General features: G+C 43.0%; 2 protein-coding genes across 2 annotated transcripts; both read left to right on the top strand.

Moving 5' to 3' along the window:
* The first annotated feature begins 25 nt into the window (after positions 1-25).
* Positions 26-8,664, top strand: LOC141822109 (uncharacterized). Its single transcript, XM_074709536.1, is given in 6 exon segments — positions 26-99; positions 101-302; positions 2,465-2,703; positions 4,769-4,881; positions 7,980-8,120; positions 8,218-8,664. Coding segments are annotated over 6 exon segments (1,008 nt in total). The 5' UTR covers positions 26-36; the 3' UTR covers positions 8,468-8,664.
* Positions 8,455-10,982, top strand: LOC141822108 (uncharacterized). The gene is made up of 3 exons (XM_074709535.1): positions 8,455-8,532; positions 8,860-9,131; positions 9,446-10,982. The coding sequence occupies exon 3, from the start codon at positions 9,534-9,536 to the stop codon at positions 10,896-10,898; it is 1,365 nt and encodes a 454-aa protein (XP_074565636.1). The 5' UTR covers positions 8,455-8,532; positions 8,860-9,131; positions 9,446-9,533; the 3' UTR covers positions 10,899-10,982.
* The last annotated feature ends 6,150 nt before the right edge of the window (positions 10,983-17,132 follow it).

Raw genomic sequence — 17,132 nt, 5'->3', positions numbered from 1 at the left:
GCCGACAAAACCAATTTCTTTTTTCTGTCCGACACAATGGCGAAAGTTCTCGGCAACGCTGCTCGTCGATCGCGTCTCCTCTTCGTTACGGCCTCGACTTTCCTCTGACAATATCTCCCCCTCCCCTTTCTATGGAGGAGGAAGGTCGTTCGAGACTCTCGCCTTTGAAGAGATAAAGGCATCCGAGAAGCCTTACGATTCCACCGCTTTCGTCCTCCACGGACTGCTCGGATCCGGAAGGAATTGGAGATCTTTCTCCCGAGATCTCGCTGCCCAACTCCAAAAATCATCTCCCTCTCGTGGTGAGTAGGGGGAAAAAAATCTGATACATCTTCTTGCAAAACTTCGTCTTTTCCTATTTTGTTTAGAATAGTGCGAGACTTGGGGGGGGGGGGGGGGGGGGGGGGGGGGGGGGGGGGGGGGGGGTTGTATTCAGTCTGATCTATGACAGTGATTCATTTGCCTTATTTTATAGGACTGATAATGTAATGGAAGGAAATATAAAAATGACTATGCATTCTTGCAAATCAAGGAAGACTTGGTCGGTAAGATAGCAACAGAGACAAAGGGGCATATAGAGCTGCGGCCAATGGGGATGATGCTACTACGAGAAAGCCTAGGAATGGAGGAAAGATAAACTTTTAGAGGTCACAATAGTGCATAGTCCACCTAGTTTTCAGTTACCAAATGAGATAAATACCAAGAAGATAGCTCCAATTCTACACCTTATTTCAGGTTTCAAATATAAAGGTTCATTTACATTTGGGTTATGGTTAGCTACATGGTAGGCCCAATTGGAGAATAGTTGCTCCTGACTTCATGGAAGTACTTTTATTAGTCTTCAAGAGGATTTTTTGATAATGGTATAATTGACTTTCATATCAACCAGGAGAGGCATTACCCATGACTTGCCGCTCCTATGGTTGCAAAGCAATGTTGAATCACTTGAAATTAACAAGAGACAAATGAAGAGACCTATCCTGGGTGGCTGGGTCATGAAGTTGTCGATATGGAAGGTGTCTCACAAGATGTGAATGTTGGTGGTGTTTGTCGTGAACCAAATAGTAAGGACAATGTGAATGTAATATAATTAAGTATCTTGGTGGGTTTAACCTTTGACGAGCAATGATCCATCCAGTCGTGGAGGTAACTACCTGGATGGATAATGACCTTGAAGGTGGCCTTGAAGAGGAAAGAGAAATAGAAATTAAGTCGGAGAGGGCTATGAGTTGATGATGAGCTGATGAGGTTGTCCTAGGAGAACTTAGGATAATTCATATATGAAGAAGTAGAGGGCGTGGGCATGGCTAATGTTAAGGTTTATGGAATTGAGAGTTGAGACCATAGTAGAGGCGAAAAAGCCTTCAGCACAGTGGAAACTAGGGAGGATCTAGCAAAGACTGATATGTAGGTGGCGAAGAGGAAACTCAATTTCCATCATTCTCTTAAGGGTTTTTGCAATAAACAATGGTTGCTTGACAACTTTGGTGACAAATTTGATCAACATGAACTGTTGGAAATGGAGACTGTGTTGTTGTTTGGCGTCATGGTCGGTAGGTACTGCTGGTTACTCTAGAAATGCAATAACATTTGCGACACCATTGCAATGACAAGGGACGTAGCAACTCCTGAGGGTGGGCTTTTTGGCTGCTAAGATAATTGAGGAGGTTTTGAGAAGGTGTTCCTCACTACTTGCATTCAACATAAGATTATCTAGAGAAATAACCAAATTTGGGGGCTTTGTTTATGGGTGCTCACTAATTCATGAATGATACTGAACTTCCTGTTGCAGGGAGGAATAAGGAAGAGATGATGAAATTAATGACAAATTGAGAAACTAATACTGAGAGAGTGGAGTATCAGGAGGGAGGATTAAGAACCCTGTTTTTATACCATGTAAGACATTTTGTGGGATGATATTATTTCAATATGAACTATGAAATTGATAAATTAGGCCTATTTGATAGGAGTGATAGTGTATGGATAACATAAGCAAAATACGAAAGGTAAATACATATTCAACATATGTTAGCAAAGACATATATCATCATGAATCAAAGTGGAAGGTGAATCAAGACGGAAACAGAGGTGAATTAGGAAGTATCTGAGCTGATCAGGAAGGAATTTACTGAATATTCTCTTTTCTTTTAACATATGAAAGATACATCTATGTCTATCTATTATTACCCAAAATCAGTTTAGTGCTGTTTCGAGTTTCTACTTTACTAAAAAATGTTAAATTACTCCTTCACTATGTGTTTTTGATGAGACCTTTGTGCTCCTGATTATTTTAGTATGTTTGCATTTTTTCTAGATATGTTTTCTTCTGAAAAGCAAGTCTTATGTTGATATGCTAATCCATAGTATTTCTTACTCTTCTTATTTGTTTTCTCTTGATGATGTGATATTTTCATACTAATAACTTTTCTTTATCAAAATTAATGTACTTTTGTGATTCTTATAGTTTGGAGAATGGTACTGGTTGACATAAGAAATCATGGGAGATCAGCTGGACTGAAAGAGTTAGATCTTCCCCACAACATGTTTAATGGAGCCAAAGATTTGGCTAATTTGGTGAAGTTCCATGGTTGGGCCTGGCCAGATGTAGTCCTAGGCCACTCCATGGGTGGAAAAGTTGCATTACAGTTTGCAGCAAGTTGTGCGCATGGGGACTATGGTGAATCAGCTATCATGCCAAAGCAGGTACTTACTTTGTTGGGTGCACTTGTGTGATTCTTAATGATATTGAATATCAATATCTTCCTTAAATATGATGCTTTTTGTATGTTTATGATTGGGAAAAGTCAATGATATATATGTTGGTGCAATCAACCTTTGGTCAAGGTAGGTTGACCAAGCTCGAGTTGATTTGAGTTGAGTTTCGATGTTTGATTAATATGTTAGTTGGATGAGGAAAGTCAAGTAGGTCAAAGTTGACTGGATACTTGCCAAGATATGGAAAATCCAAGTGGATCATGATTGACCGGACATTTAGTGATCGGAAGTGTAACAGGGAGTTAAAAAGTGAGAAGTCCAAGTGGGTCATGGGTGATATGACACTTTGTGGTCGGAAGTCCAACATGGAGTTGACACGAGATGGCAAGTCTAAGTGGATCACGGTTGACCGGACACTTGGTGATAGAAAGTCCAAACAGGTTAAGAAAGACTAGATGTTTGACATGAACGAAGTCTTAGCAGGTCAAGGGTGGTCAGATGCTAGGCACACAAAGTCTCGATAGGTTAAGAGTGACTAGATGTTGAATGCAGGAAGTCCTAGTAGGTTGAGATCAATCGGATATTTGGCAAGATAAGTTTTCAATTTTAGAAAGGCTGAAACAGGGGTAGCAATCGATTGCTTGGAAGTGACAATTGATTGCTAAAAGGGTGCTCAAGGCGCTCGAGACTCATACTATTCAGGCGCGCAAGGCTACGACAGTCGACCTACTCGGGCTTGGGCTTTGGCCTTCGGCTGTGACCTCAACCCACTTGGACTCGAGCTGCTCAGGCAAGGCGTTCGTCGAGTTGGAACTTGGGAACCCACTCGGGCTCAGGACTCAGAGTAGGCCCTCGATCAAGTTGGCACTCGGGCTCATGGTTCAGAGTTGGTCGGGTGCTTGGGGGCGTGCGGGAGTCGGCTCATTGGAATTCACTTGAACTTAGGGTGCTCGGGCGAGTGCCCAACAACCCACTCAAACTCGAGCTGATCGAGTTCGGGGTGCTGCGTGCACGGGAGTCGGCACACGGAAACTCACTCGAACACAGGGTGCTTGGGCGAGTGCCCAACAACCCACTTGGACTCAGGCTGATCGAGTTCGGGGTGCTCAGGCGTGTCCGGGAGTCGGCACACGGGAACCCACTTGGATTCAGGCAGTCGGCCACGAGTACTCGCGCGATTGTTGCCAAATCGTTTGGCCAGTTCGATTGGTGGCTACCAATCGATTGTTGTGTCTCAGCAATCGATTGATGGTGGTCAAACTTCGTGGAAAGAATCATTCTGCAAGTGTCAACGGTCGAATTACAGCTAAGCAATTGATTGGTGAAGGCTAGCAATTGATTGCTAGGCAGAAATCAGCTCGAACAATAGCTTATAAAAGAGGGTTTTGAGGCAAATCGAAGCAACTAATTCTTGAGGGTTTGAGGACGAAGTGTTGTTGCATTTTCTACCATCAAGAGGTAATTCAAAGCAACAACAAAGCATCCAAAGTAAAGTTTTCTCAAATTGTAAAGTGTTTTACTTTCATTTGTATTTGTTTCTTTGTGTTGTTTGTATTGTTGGTAAACAATAAGTCTTGTAAGAGGCTTCTCCACCTCCAGAAGATATCCGAGAAAGAGAAGGAATAGTAGTGATAGATCGTTAGGACTAGGTTTTAGAGTAGTCACCTTGAAAGACGGTGAACCAAGTAAAATCTTGGTGTTGTGCATGTGGCGTCAAGTTTGATTGAAGTTTTCTGCTTCACATTCAAACGACGAGCACTAAATCGAGATGAAGCAATCGGAGCTATTCGCCCCCCTCTAGCTCGCACGGGTTTTAACAATATCTGCATTATTTGTCATCTCACTAACTTGAGTAATTCCATTTGCTAGAAAAACCTATAGTCGTTTAATTTGCTCCTGCAAAGTTGATATTTTTGACCTATTCCTTAAAATCAGCTAGCTTATGAAACTCTTCACTTCTGAGCTTATTCCTTGAATTCATTCTTTTCCTCATGATGATGCAGCTTAGTGGAAAGGAATTTTTACCTTATTATCATTTTCTTGTACAGAACAGCTCTGGGTGTTGGATTCTGTCCCAGGTGAAGTAAACTCTAATGAGACTAGTGGCGAGGTAGAAAAAGTTTTGCAAACTCTTCAAAGTTTGCCTTCGCCACTGCCATCACGCAAGTATGTTTTTTCTATTATTAAGAAACACTTTGTTCCATATGATGTTGGATTATACAAGTCTATGCTAGCCAGCAAACTTGTTTATAGTTTATACCAAGTGATTAATGTTAATCAACTTGTTTGGGCGTTAATCGTTTTGTGGGTGATGACTTGATATAAGCATAGAAGTAGTCCCTGAATCAATGTGTTTTATAAGCAAAGGTTAGGTTCGTTCTAGTCTTGCTTGCTGTAAAGAATCATGTGTTACTTAGATACTTAGTTTAAGCTTTTGATGCAACCGATCAAAATGTTAACATAGCTTCAGCAGAGCTCGTGAGTACATATGTGATCCATTTGAACCATCTTTGCAATGCAAATTTTGTTCTTGTCTTGATTCCATGTTTCAAGCCTATCCTCATGGAAATGATCACCCTACAAATCAACATATCCGTTCAATCATAGAAAAGTTTTGAACAATTCACTGGAAAAGGTTTATTTATTTATAGAAATCTACTATTAGCATATACAATTAAAGAACTACAAGACAACTCAAATCCTCATTACATACCCTGTTTATTCACGGTCTAGATACCTAGCCAACCAAATAGAAGCAGGTTGATTCAAACTAGATACTAGCTTCAGTAAATTGAAATTGTCCACCAAGATCCCCTTTCAAGTCTTCTTAAACAAAAGAATCGACTGCATAAGCATTTATCCTTTTTTGGTGAAAATGAAAAACTGAACAAGCTTCACTCAGATTAAATTGGTGAATAGGCATGCAAAGCATTTTACAACAACAGTTATAAGCAATTCCCTGCTACTTCGTTTAGTACATCAGAATGAAGTAGCTTCCCATTACAAACACCTGCAGCCTAATGACAGAAGATCCAAACAATTTGTCAAAATTTGCCTTTCTTAATGTGAAGGAGCACCTTGTCCCACAACTTAAGGTACAATCTCAAATAAGTCAGTCAAGGTTAAACTCTTCAGCAAGATAAGAAGTCTATCCTTCTGGGAAGTAGAATCTGCAGCATGACTTCATGATCATTGAAGATGCAATTGTACTGGAAGTTGAAATTCTGTACATCCAATCATGTTATTAGTCTATTTAGCCATTAGATTCAGGTGAAAAAGTTCCAATTACTGAGAGACCAAACAGCTGCAAAAATATAAACCAACTTGATAAGGTCATAGAGCAATGAAAAAAAAAGATGCATACTTGATTCCTTGCAATGCCAAACAAGAGTTCAGAAAGCCTCTGCCTGATCACGAGTGATTAGGGTCTAATAAGCCGTGTGTACAGTGAATTCATCATTGAATGACCATCTTCAAAAGGAGGAAGAGGAGCAGAGCTCTGGCTGAATTGAGCTTGCTAAACTCTCCAGAACAGTGAGATCAAGCTAACATACAGGCTGATTGTTTGTCAGTCTCCGTAGAAGGCACTCAAAGGATAGTTCCCTAAGGATACCAATTAAATAGGTTGGGGAAGGCACTCTTGATCAGAACTTCCTCATGTGCCCATGCCAGAAAGCAATGTTTCGAGTTTTAGTCTTTACCTGCAGCAAGCTCGAATATTTAAAATATCTAGTTTGCTAAGTGCACTTCAAGGAGAATGATCAGTTCCTGTAAAAATTTGCTAGTTGCCAAGGCAGGTTTTGTAAATGGCTATAGTTGACCACATTCATCCAGGCCATAATCCCCCTTAAGTTTAGAAGTAATGGCCAACAATAGAGGAAGGCTAGGTTGAAAGTCTTCAAATCAATAATGCTGAGACTAACAAATATGGCAACCAAATACCAAGCAACTAGACTGCACATGGTTGAGATGGTCTTGGCTCGGTGATGTCAAAAAATCATTGCCATAGATGATTAATTTTTTTTTAATGACCCATAGGAGAATTAGGTACTCCTGAGATGGGCAAACAACTAGGGAGGAGAAGGTGCTACTGATGAGAGTCCAATGCCATCGCAAAGAGAAGGCTTTCTCTACTGTTCAAGATGACCTGAAACTCTAAAAGTCAATTCCTCTAATATTCTTTGTTGGTCCTACCTATCATCAGTTGAAAAGCTAAATAAGAAATAGGTAGACAGTTAGTAAGCAAATGAAAATTCTTCCGTGAATCGTAGCTCTAACCAGAACCAAGAAGATGTTGCAATTTTTGGATCAATCTTGTCCAGTTATTGCAGGATCAATTTTTGGATGTTTGGACTCTTCTGGACTACTTTCAGTCATTTATGTGGTTCTAGCAACCACCAGAACCAAGAAGAAATGACAGGGCAACTTGGTCATGGCAAGACATTTTTGGCAATCATAATGACCTCCAAATTTAGAAGTTTTTCAATGAGATTCAACTGCAAACACATCAACAGAATACATGGTGTTCCATCACCATCCACCTCTGGCAAGTTAGTTGGCGAGCCATGTCTCAAAAGCACATTTTCAGACTGAAGAATAGCAAGAAGTATCGAATTGAGATATGGCATATTGCATGAATAACCCAGATTGGTGACAAAAACACCAATGGCTGGAGTGAAAGTGAGACGACATTGCGAGCTTGGACCCTGACAAAAGGATGATTGCAATGCAGCCCCACATTGATTAGTTCAATGATCGGACTGAAGACTTCTGTATCAGATGATTTCATTTTGACATGAGCAAGCAAAAGATGCCTATGCACTGAACAGCAGGGCAACCCAAGCAATGGCATTGAGTATGCAACTGGTGATGATCATGCTTAGAAGACTTGGAAAGGGCAATAAAGGTTGCAGATGCAGCAACCTCAGCGTAGCAAGGATGATGCCCTCTGCTACCTCTAGACCCAAAACAAGAATGAGGGAACCCCTAAGGTTGGATGAAACTGGCACCAGGGAAGAACCACTGGTGCTACCAGCACTTCTACTAAACCTGAAAAACTTTTACAAAACGACCACTGTCAGGAGCCTGCTACACAAACCACTACAGCCATGGCCAGAGAAGCACATCCTATGTTGGGTTCCTTCATAATAATTTTTCTGGTTGCATATTTTTTCTTTTGGCTATTGAATTAAGAAACACAATAGACTATCTCATATTATTCGTAAATATGTTTCTAATCACCAGATGTTTCATTTCCATATTAGGTGGGTCGTCGACCATATGCTGAGTCTTGGATTTTCAAAAATGCTCTCCAATTGGATTGGGAGCAACCTGAATAATGACGGTGAACATGTAGAGTGGGCTTTTGATCTTCAGGCTTGCATAGATATGTTTAATTCCTATAGGTATTGACACTAGACGTCTGAACCTTGTTAATTTTTTCATCATGTATTTCATTTTCAATGGTTTGCAATATTTTGAAGGAAAAAAATATGACTGCAGGGAAGAGAGCTATTGGTCTCTATTGGAGTCTCCACCAAATGATTTGGAGATTGCTATTGTTCGAGCAGAGAACAGTGACAGGTGGCCTGAGCATGTTGTTAACCGACTCAATCACCTCTCTCAAAAGCGAAGGGTGCCCGAAGAAGGAAAGGTTTCATTTCATCTCCTGCCTAAGTCTGGCCACTGGGTCCATGTTGACAACCCCAAAGGGTTGCTTGAGATTGTGGCACCCAACTTCTTAAATGCTTGAATTATCGTATCTTCCTTTTGTGTATTTGGAACAACACAAGGAAAAATGGCATCTGGTGTTCAAAAGTATGCAGAATAAGTGGAGCATACTTGAGATCCTAATTCCTAAACCATAATTTCAATTGTTACTCTTCGATAAGATTTGCTGCCATTTCCTTTGGCCTTCATGCATTCTTGAATGCGTTTAATAAAATAAACATGCACCGATTCATCCAATTTTAACATGATTCTGGCCTTCAAACAGTCTGCTTTAAATGAGTTTGGAAGGCGAGTAAAGTGTAAATTTACTGATGAAGTTTATATCCTTATTTTCTCAGATTGTTTTTTTTGGAGACCTAACAAAGTTTTCATGTCTGCTGATATTTACTAGTTCGATGTTCTTATCTGAAGCAGGGATTGCCGTGCAAGCGCGCTGACGGCTGACCTAACACGAACTCTGGGCCGTCGTACCACAGAATGGTCCACGGCGCGCATGATTGAGCATGCCCACGTCGTTTGGCCCACCTTCAAAATAACAGAAGCATGATTGAATGAGGATCCGACCGAGACCGACTGATCTGGTTGTCCAACTGCACCACGAAACCGGGTTTGAAAGAGATTCTTAGTAGGCCGCCTTGATGGCCTACCAAATCAACAGCCCAGCCCACGAGCTCCTACTGTTGCAGGTAAAATTAAAGATAATAAAAGGATGAGAATTTAAATTTAAAATAAAATAAATATTTTAAAAGTCAGCTGGCATCAACTGTGCTTTAAATTTATATATATATATATATATATATATATATAAAATCTACAGCCCACGACTATCCCACGCGAGCTCAAGGAAGGCTGAGCGGTGAGCCGGTCAAATCACGCCGTAGATGATACCGATAAATATCCCGGCACGAGTTCTTGCAACAGGGCCGTGCAGTCATTCCCCGTCGCCTTTCTATCTCATCTCGTTCCTTCTCTCTCTGTAACAACTAACGAGAGGTTGCAGGTGGACCTGGAGAGGCAAAATTGGAGGCGGCGCGTACGGAGGACGACCAGGCCGGGTTTATCTCGGGAGGAGGGGGAGGAGGAGGAGGATGGCCGACAAAGTAGCGGTGGGCGTGGCGGACGACATGGGGGAGAGCATGCAGTGCGTGGACCACCCTTACCGTAGCAATCCGGGCGGGGTGTGCGCCTTCTGCTTGCAGGAGAAGCTGGGCAAGCTGGTGTCCTCCTCCAAGTCCACCCCCTTCCTCCCGCTTCAGCCCTCGCCCTCCTCCTCCACCTCCTCCCCCACCTCCTTCAGCGCCGACGTCGTCGCCGGCGGTGGCGGAGCCACTGGGCTCGCCTCTGTCTATTCGTGCAACGGCGCGCCTCCGTATGACGGCCGCAGGACCAAGTTCTCTTACCTAGCAGTCGGCCGCGGCAAAAAGAAGAAAGGCAGCGGCGGCGACGTAGGTTGCTACGCGAACGGTGGAAGGAAGTTCGTAGCCAGTGGAACTAGTCGCACTACTGCTTCTGTCGCGGTGGCTAATGGCGGCGGCTTGGTTTTGAAACGGAGTAAGTCTGTGGCGCCGAGGACGACCGGATCGTCCCTCGCGCAGGTTGGCGTTGGCCGCAGCAATGGAGACGCCGCCGTCGCAGACAGCCCTCGGAAGAAGAGCTTCTGGTCTTTCCTCAAGCACTCTTCTGTTTCTTCCACCTCCGCCTCTTTTTCTGTTGCCGTCAACGGGAACAGCCACAGGCGCAGATCCACCTCATCCTCTTCGGGCGGAGGGTGCGAGGGAGACGCCAGCAAGCAGCAACCGCCGTCAAATAATTTGGAAGCAGAGAACGGCAGGAAATTAGCGGAGAACAGCAGCGCGGAGGATGCCCAGAGCCCAAGCGGCAGCCAGGCGTCGTCCTCATTCGGTAGGAAGGTGTCGAGATCCAGGTCAGTGGGATGCGGCAGCAGAAGCTTCTCGGGCGACTTCCTCGAGCGCATTTCCACTGGCTTTGGCGACTGCACGCTGCGGAGAGCGGAGTCTCAGCGCGATGCCAAGCCCAAGACCGCCATCCAACTCGACCACAACAAGAACAACGACGGCGACCAACAACATATGATGAAGGAGAGGATCAAATGCGGAGGCCTCTTTGGGGGACTCGGGATGATGTCGGCCTACTGGCTTTCCGCAGCGGCCGCCGACGACTACGACATCCGCAGAAGGGCATCGGCCTCAACCCCTAGCGCCAGAACAGGCGTCGCGCCGCACGGACGTATCAGGACCTGGGGCTTGGCCTTCGCCAGCCCAATGAGAGCCTTCCGGCCTTACTCTTCCTCATCCCGGTCACTCTGCACCATCAACGCCGCTGCTTCTACTGGTCCGGCGACCAACATCATCTCCTCCATCAACGGCAATGATGGCGGCGGCAAACAGAGCAGTCTTGACCGTAATGCATCGTTCCTGGCCGTCACCCATTAACGTCTACATTTGCTCGTCTATTTTTGTCTTCCATTTTACAAGAACGCTCATGCCTCATCCCGTCTTGTTTTCGACATCAGTAAATTACTGTACCTTCGCTTCGGATTGAATCGTGCTGTTATGCAATTGTTCGGTTAAAATGACAGAGCGAGAGCGACGTCGATGAACTATTTCTTGTTCGGAAATCGATCTCCAACAAGCCTGAGGAGGACACCACAACGACGATGCAGCAGACATCATTGTCTCCTTTTCTCCGTTTTGGATTCCACTCTGAAATCATTATCCCCTTTACTGTTGCATGCAGTGGATCGAGCAGTGTCCACGCCCTCCACCTCCTCCCTCCTCCCTCCTCCCTCCCTCTGACTGCCATGTGCCAGGCTTGTGCGTCGGGGAGTGAAGGCAGCAATTGGTTGTTTTGTCCTTTTGGGCGCTGTCTTCTAGCGCGGTCAATGCACTGCCGCGGGCACATGGCAACTCCGTGCTCCCGCCGGGGCGCGCAGTGCCCTGCTTTTGCCTGTGGTCCCCGACGATGGAGCTTGGCTGCCTCTGCCCGAACTCGGAAGCCGTCATCGTCGCAGCTCCGGCGTTGTCGCACTACTTTTTTTTTTTTTTTTTTCGCTGTGGCAAAAGATCATACACTTGCCGGGCAAAGAAAATTAACGTGGTTTGACTGAGAAGCAACGTGACCAACTAAGAAATGGCGAGCTAAATCAGGCCTAAACAGATCCACCCATGTGTGTCGTCGCATTTGATTTCTTCCACTTTTCCAACTACCTGCCACACTCAATTGATGCAACCACACTCTCGTCTCGTCCCTCGCGAGCATCGTAATGGTAGTAGTAGGTAGGTGGCGAAATGAAATGATTTCGGGGAAGAGAGAGAGAGAGAGAGAGAGAGAGATGGTTGAGGCAAATGATCGAGCACTTACTGCCATTGTGCTCCCCGAAGGTGTTCGTTTCGAATTCAATTAACAGCGAACGTGGAAAGATTGATGGGGGGAATCGCTGGCCTATGGATGCAGGAAGGAACGTGGAGAACGTAGGCGACTGGCGTTGGGCGACTGTATCCTACTGAGGAAACTCATGGGAGGGAGAGGCGAGCAGGTCTGCCTCCACTTCACATGGCGCCTACTGCGCTGCCCTTTAATCAATGAGCATGGTCACGTTAGCAAAAGTTGGCATTTGGCAACATTCTAGTTTAATTCCATTATTTTATTTTATTGTTATTTTTTTACAAAATTCAATTATGAAATCATCAATCCTGGTGGAATTAAGTAGAGGTGTTACTTTCGCCATAATTTTAGTTGAGTTGCATGCCTTTTAGGATAAAGCTGAAACCTTCTCATATATTTGCCTCCAAAATCTTAAATTAGCAAGCTAATTCTAAAGCTGTTTAACTACTAAGAAATTGTGCTTAATTTTTTTTAATAATTTAGATTTTTAGTTCTTCGAATAGATTAATCTTGGAGATAACTAATTTGGTCTCATAAATTTTTTTCATTAGTCATCAAAGTAAATCCAGAAAGTACTCATGTTGAGACCACTAATAATCGACCTCCACGATCGACTCATTATTGTAGAATGTCATACTTCATCTAAGTATTAGAACCGTGAGCTGCAATATGGTCGCTTCATCAGGTGATAACTCGATCCGTCTAAGTAATTATACTTCGTACTGTCTCTCACAATTTTTCCATCTAATAAAACATATGTACGTTCTAGTCTGAGAATTAAATTGTAGTGCTTCCAAAAATCCATCAATAATCTATTGTTGCACCATGCGTAAGGGGGAATGGTGCTATTTTATCAGGGAATTTTGCACACATATATAAGTGAAAGTAAATGAATTTTATTAGGGAGAATAGTTTTTCATAATTCTGGCACAAATATCAAAATAACTTAAAAGTTTAATAATTTAACATGAAAATCATGCATCAAGTGTATGTATGTGTGTAAGTTTAATATAACTATATCATTAAAATACATGTGTTTAATGTATAAATAAATAATTTTAATGAATTTATGATACTTTTTGAAACTTCGACTAAAAATTATAATTTAAAAATATTTTCATGTTAACCCTAATATTTTATTTTTTAAGTAAATTTCCTATCATAATCATTTCTTAGGACTTCTTAAGGTTGATCGCTTGTGACTTAAGGTTTTCATTTGTCAATTTTGAGTTCCTTAATTCGAAGTTGATCGACTACATGTGATTCATCACGTGATGGTAGGAATGCACTAATTTAACCCTCTAAGATTAAAACTAGATACTTTAAATGGCTATTCTTACTTATTGCCTTTCCTAATTATTTCGACGGGATGTCATGGACAAATAAGTCATCAATCAACAAGAACCTGACTCACGCATAATTTCGCAGAAGCTGCACGAGGCTTCATTTGAAGGGAACAATAACTATATCATTAAAATACATGTGTTTAATGTATAAATAAATAATTTTAATGAATTTATGATACTTTTTGAAACTGCCGTTGGGGTGAAATATGAATTTAAAAATTTAATTTTCATGTTAACCCTAATATTTTATTTTTAAAGTAAATTTCCTATCATAATCATTTCTTTCACTTCTTAAGGTTGATCGCTTATGACTTATGGTTTTCATTTGTCAATTTTGAGTTCCTTAATTCGAAGTTGATCGATTACATGTGATTCATCACGTGATGTGTGGATCCTAATTTTACCCTCTAAGATTAAAAGTAGATACTTTAAATGGCGTTTCTTACTTTTTGCCTTTCCTAATTATTCCGGCAGGATGCCGTGGACAAATAAGTCATCAATCAACAAGAATTCGACTCACGCATAATTTCACTCCTGCCGATGAAGAGACTTGAAGAGAGATTGAACAAGAGGGTTAGGTAGGTGCCGAGGTTTCCCGACAGACAACTCCGACGCTCGAGTTAATGTTGGTAGAAAAAGATGTAGAAGAGAAAGTATATGAAGTTGCTAAAGTTACCGAGAGAGTTTCTCATACCTGTGGGAGGGTTTATATATTTACAAGAAAGAAATATCCACGTCGACTTGAGGGAAGACCTCTGCCGGAGCCGAGGAGACCAAGTCTGCCGATTGCTGACATGAGATCCCCACATGAGGCATCCGAGAACTAAGTCTGCCAACCTCATAACCGCCTTGTGGCTCGACATTGCTGATTATTTTTACTTTTTGGCTGTATGCGCAGGCACGAGGGGATCCAGAGAACTAGGTCTGACAACCTCGTAACCGTCCTGATCCCTTGGCAGACATCGCACTCTTGGGGATTTTGGCAGTTTCTATGTGAGGCGGGGCGGTAGCCGAGATGAGGCGACCAAGTTGCTGAGCTATTGAGTGACCAAAGAAATGAAGTGCTTGAGTGGTCAAGAGGCCGAGAGGTAGAGTGACTTTGCGGCTAAGAGAGATAGAGTGGCCAAGTGATTGTGTGGCTGAGAGACTGAGAAAGAGATAGAGTAGCCGAGTGATCGAGTGACCGAGCGATTGAGAAAGAGATGGAGTGCCGAGTGACCGAGTGACCAAGGGAGATGGAGGGTCGAGTGGCCATGTGGCCGAGTGACCAAGTGGTCGTGTGATTGGGATAGCCGAGTGGCCGAGATGGTCGAGTGGTCGTGTGGCTGAGATAGCCGAGTGGCAGAGTGGCCGTGGCCGTGTGGCCGAGAGAGATGGAGAGGCTGGGTGACTATGTGGCCAAGGGAGATGGAGGAGCTAGGAGATGGAGGAGCTAGGTGGCCAAGTAGTCGAGAGACCGAGATAACCAAGGTCAAGATGGTCAAGTGGCCGAGAGAGATAGAGGAGCTGAGTGGGACTCAAGCCGACGATTTATTTGATGTTGACTATTAACTTTCTGACTTGACATATCAGCTTATTCCTAGACTACTTTCGCCACACAAGACTAACCAAGATCCTACTTCAGACACAAAGAAGTGAACAATAACTTACCTTCAATGTGGTTCGTTTGTTATGGTAAACCTTCAAACACAACACGACCTCAGGAAAATCCACTGGCTTATTATCACAAGTATCAAATGGTCTAACCTACCAAGAATTTTAGAATCGTTATTCTAACCCTAATCGAAGAAAAAAGATCGAAGGCGTACCTAGAACTCGGAGGAATGGTACAAGCTCATTGTAGATTAATACCTGTTGAAGCGTGCCTCGACTCCGGCTCCGGCGGCAGAGCTTCTGTCGGAAGAGTAATCACAGTCGGAAAACTCTTCTATTTCCACAAACCAAATCCGTCGGAGTTTGGGAGTTCTTCCTCTTCTCCGGCAACACCTGAAGGCTCCTCTGGATGCTCACACACAGCAGGTGCTTCTTCCACTTGGACGCACACACAGGTATCCACTCCACTCTCGCTGGAGAAGCCCCTTCTCTCGCCGATCGCTAAACCCAGCACCCCCTTTTTGCCGAAGGCTTTCCTCTCCCTTAAATAGGGAGAGGTTGCATCCCTCACGAGCACAGTACATGCATTCCGTGGGCGCGGATCGTGGCGAAGTGGACGGCGAGGCGTGGTACAGCGGCGGCGACGTGGTGGACGTGGTGAGCAGTTACCCAGACTGCTCAGCAGTTACCTAAACTGCTTACACTCATAAATAAGCGGAGGGCACTGGCCTGGAGGAGCATGGGCTACGACTTCCCGCCGTCGTCCTCTTCGCCTCTTCCTAGCGGCGTGAAGAGCTCATGTGTGCCGCTGTAGAGGGGAATAGACTCGAAAACCCTTCGTTGAAACCAGACGACGTCGCGGAAGGTGAAGCGGTGGCCTGTGCCTCGGAGAAGGCGACTAAGATCACATCGCCGCTCCCGTCGAGGATGAAACTAACGCTGCCTATATGTTATACTGCGCCAAGATCAAAATTCAGAGAGGAGAAGCTGGGCGGAGCGGCGAGAGAGGAAGAGAGATGTAATGGCAGGTAAGGAGAGGTGCGAGAGGGGCGGGAGAAGAGGAGAGACACAAGGTCACTGTCCGGAGTAGACGGCTGGCGAAATCCCCGAAGCAGATCGCGAACTGCACGATAAGAAGATCATCGATATAAAATATCCTCAAAGACAACACTTTTAAAAAAGTGTTGTCTTTGACAAAAAAACACTAATAGACAATGCTTTTTGAAAAAAATATTATTTTTGATTTTTAAAAGATAACATTTTTGACTAAAAACATTGTTAAATAAAAAAAATAACAGTTTTGATAAAAAAACGTTGTCTTTCAATTCTAGCGTTGTCTATTCAATATTTTCTTATAGTGGACACTTAAGACTGCGATATTTTTACTTAATAGAGTTCCTAAGAAAATGATAATGAAAACTCCATACGAGTTGTGGACAGGTAGAATGCCTAGTATTAAGCATTTATATGTTTGAGGTTATCTAGTCGAGACTAGGTCCTAGAGGCCTAAGGAAAGAAAATTTGACTAAAAACCATTAGCTTTCATTTTGTGGGATACTCTAAGAAGTCAAGGGACTTCAAGTTTTTCAGCCCCTTGACTAAAACTTTTTTCTAGATGAGTAATGCCAAATTCATTGGGAATAGTGGGAGTACTAAGGTTAAGGAAATATCATTTGAGAAAAAAATTGACGATCCTCATATGGTAACTACTGATGCAGTTGATAGTGAAATGGTTATTATTCCATATACAGTTGAAGTTGCACAATCGGCAAGGATAGTGAACCACAACATTTTCATGTCACCTCCATTGCAATTAGAGGATACGCCAGCTCAAATAGACGTATTCACTCTTATGGTTGAGCATGACTCTCAACAACCTTAATCATAAGTATCACTAAGGAGATCCATTAGGGAAAGGAAGATCTACAATATCTCGTGATTATATATTTCTCCAAGAGCATAAGTTTAATATTAAGTTGGAAGATGATCCCACATCTTTCCATGAAATTAAACAATGTCCTAATTTAAGAAAGTAGATCGAAATCATAAGAGAAGAGATGAAGTCTATGGCGGACAACGATATTTGGGAACTTATTTATTTGTCTGAAAGTGTGAAACCTGTTGGTTGTAAATGGATATTTAAAATCAAACGGGATTCGTAGGGCAATGTCAAAAAGTATAAGGCTCGCATTATCGCCAAGAGATTCACTCAAAAGGAGGACATTGATTACAAAAAAAAATTTGTCGATTTTGACGAAAAACTCTCTTAGGGGAATCATGACACTTGTAGTTTATTATAACCTAGAGCTACACCAGATGAATGTTAAGATTGCATTTTCCAAT

Source organism: Curcuma longa, chromosome 2 (genome assembly GCF_044706935.1).
Source record: "Curcuma longa cultivar G26 ecotype Majalengka, Jawa Barat chromosome 2, ITB_CL_G26_1.1, whole genome shotgun sequence".
NCBI classification, from domain to species: domain Eukaryota; kingdom Viridiplantae; phylum Streptophyta; class Magnoliopsida; order Zingiberales; family Zingiberaceae; genus Curcuma; species Curcuma longa.
The sequence above is the reverse complement of the archived record's forward strand: the minus strand, read 5'-3'. Positions and strand labels throughout refer to the sequence as shown.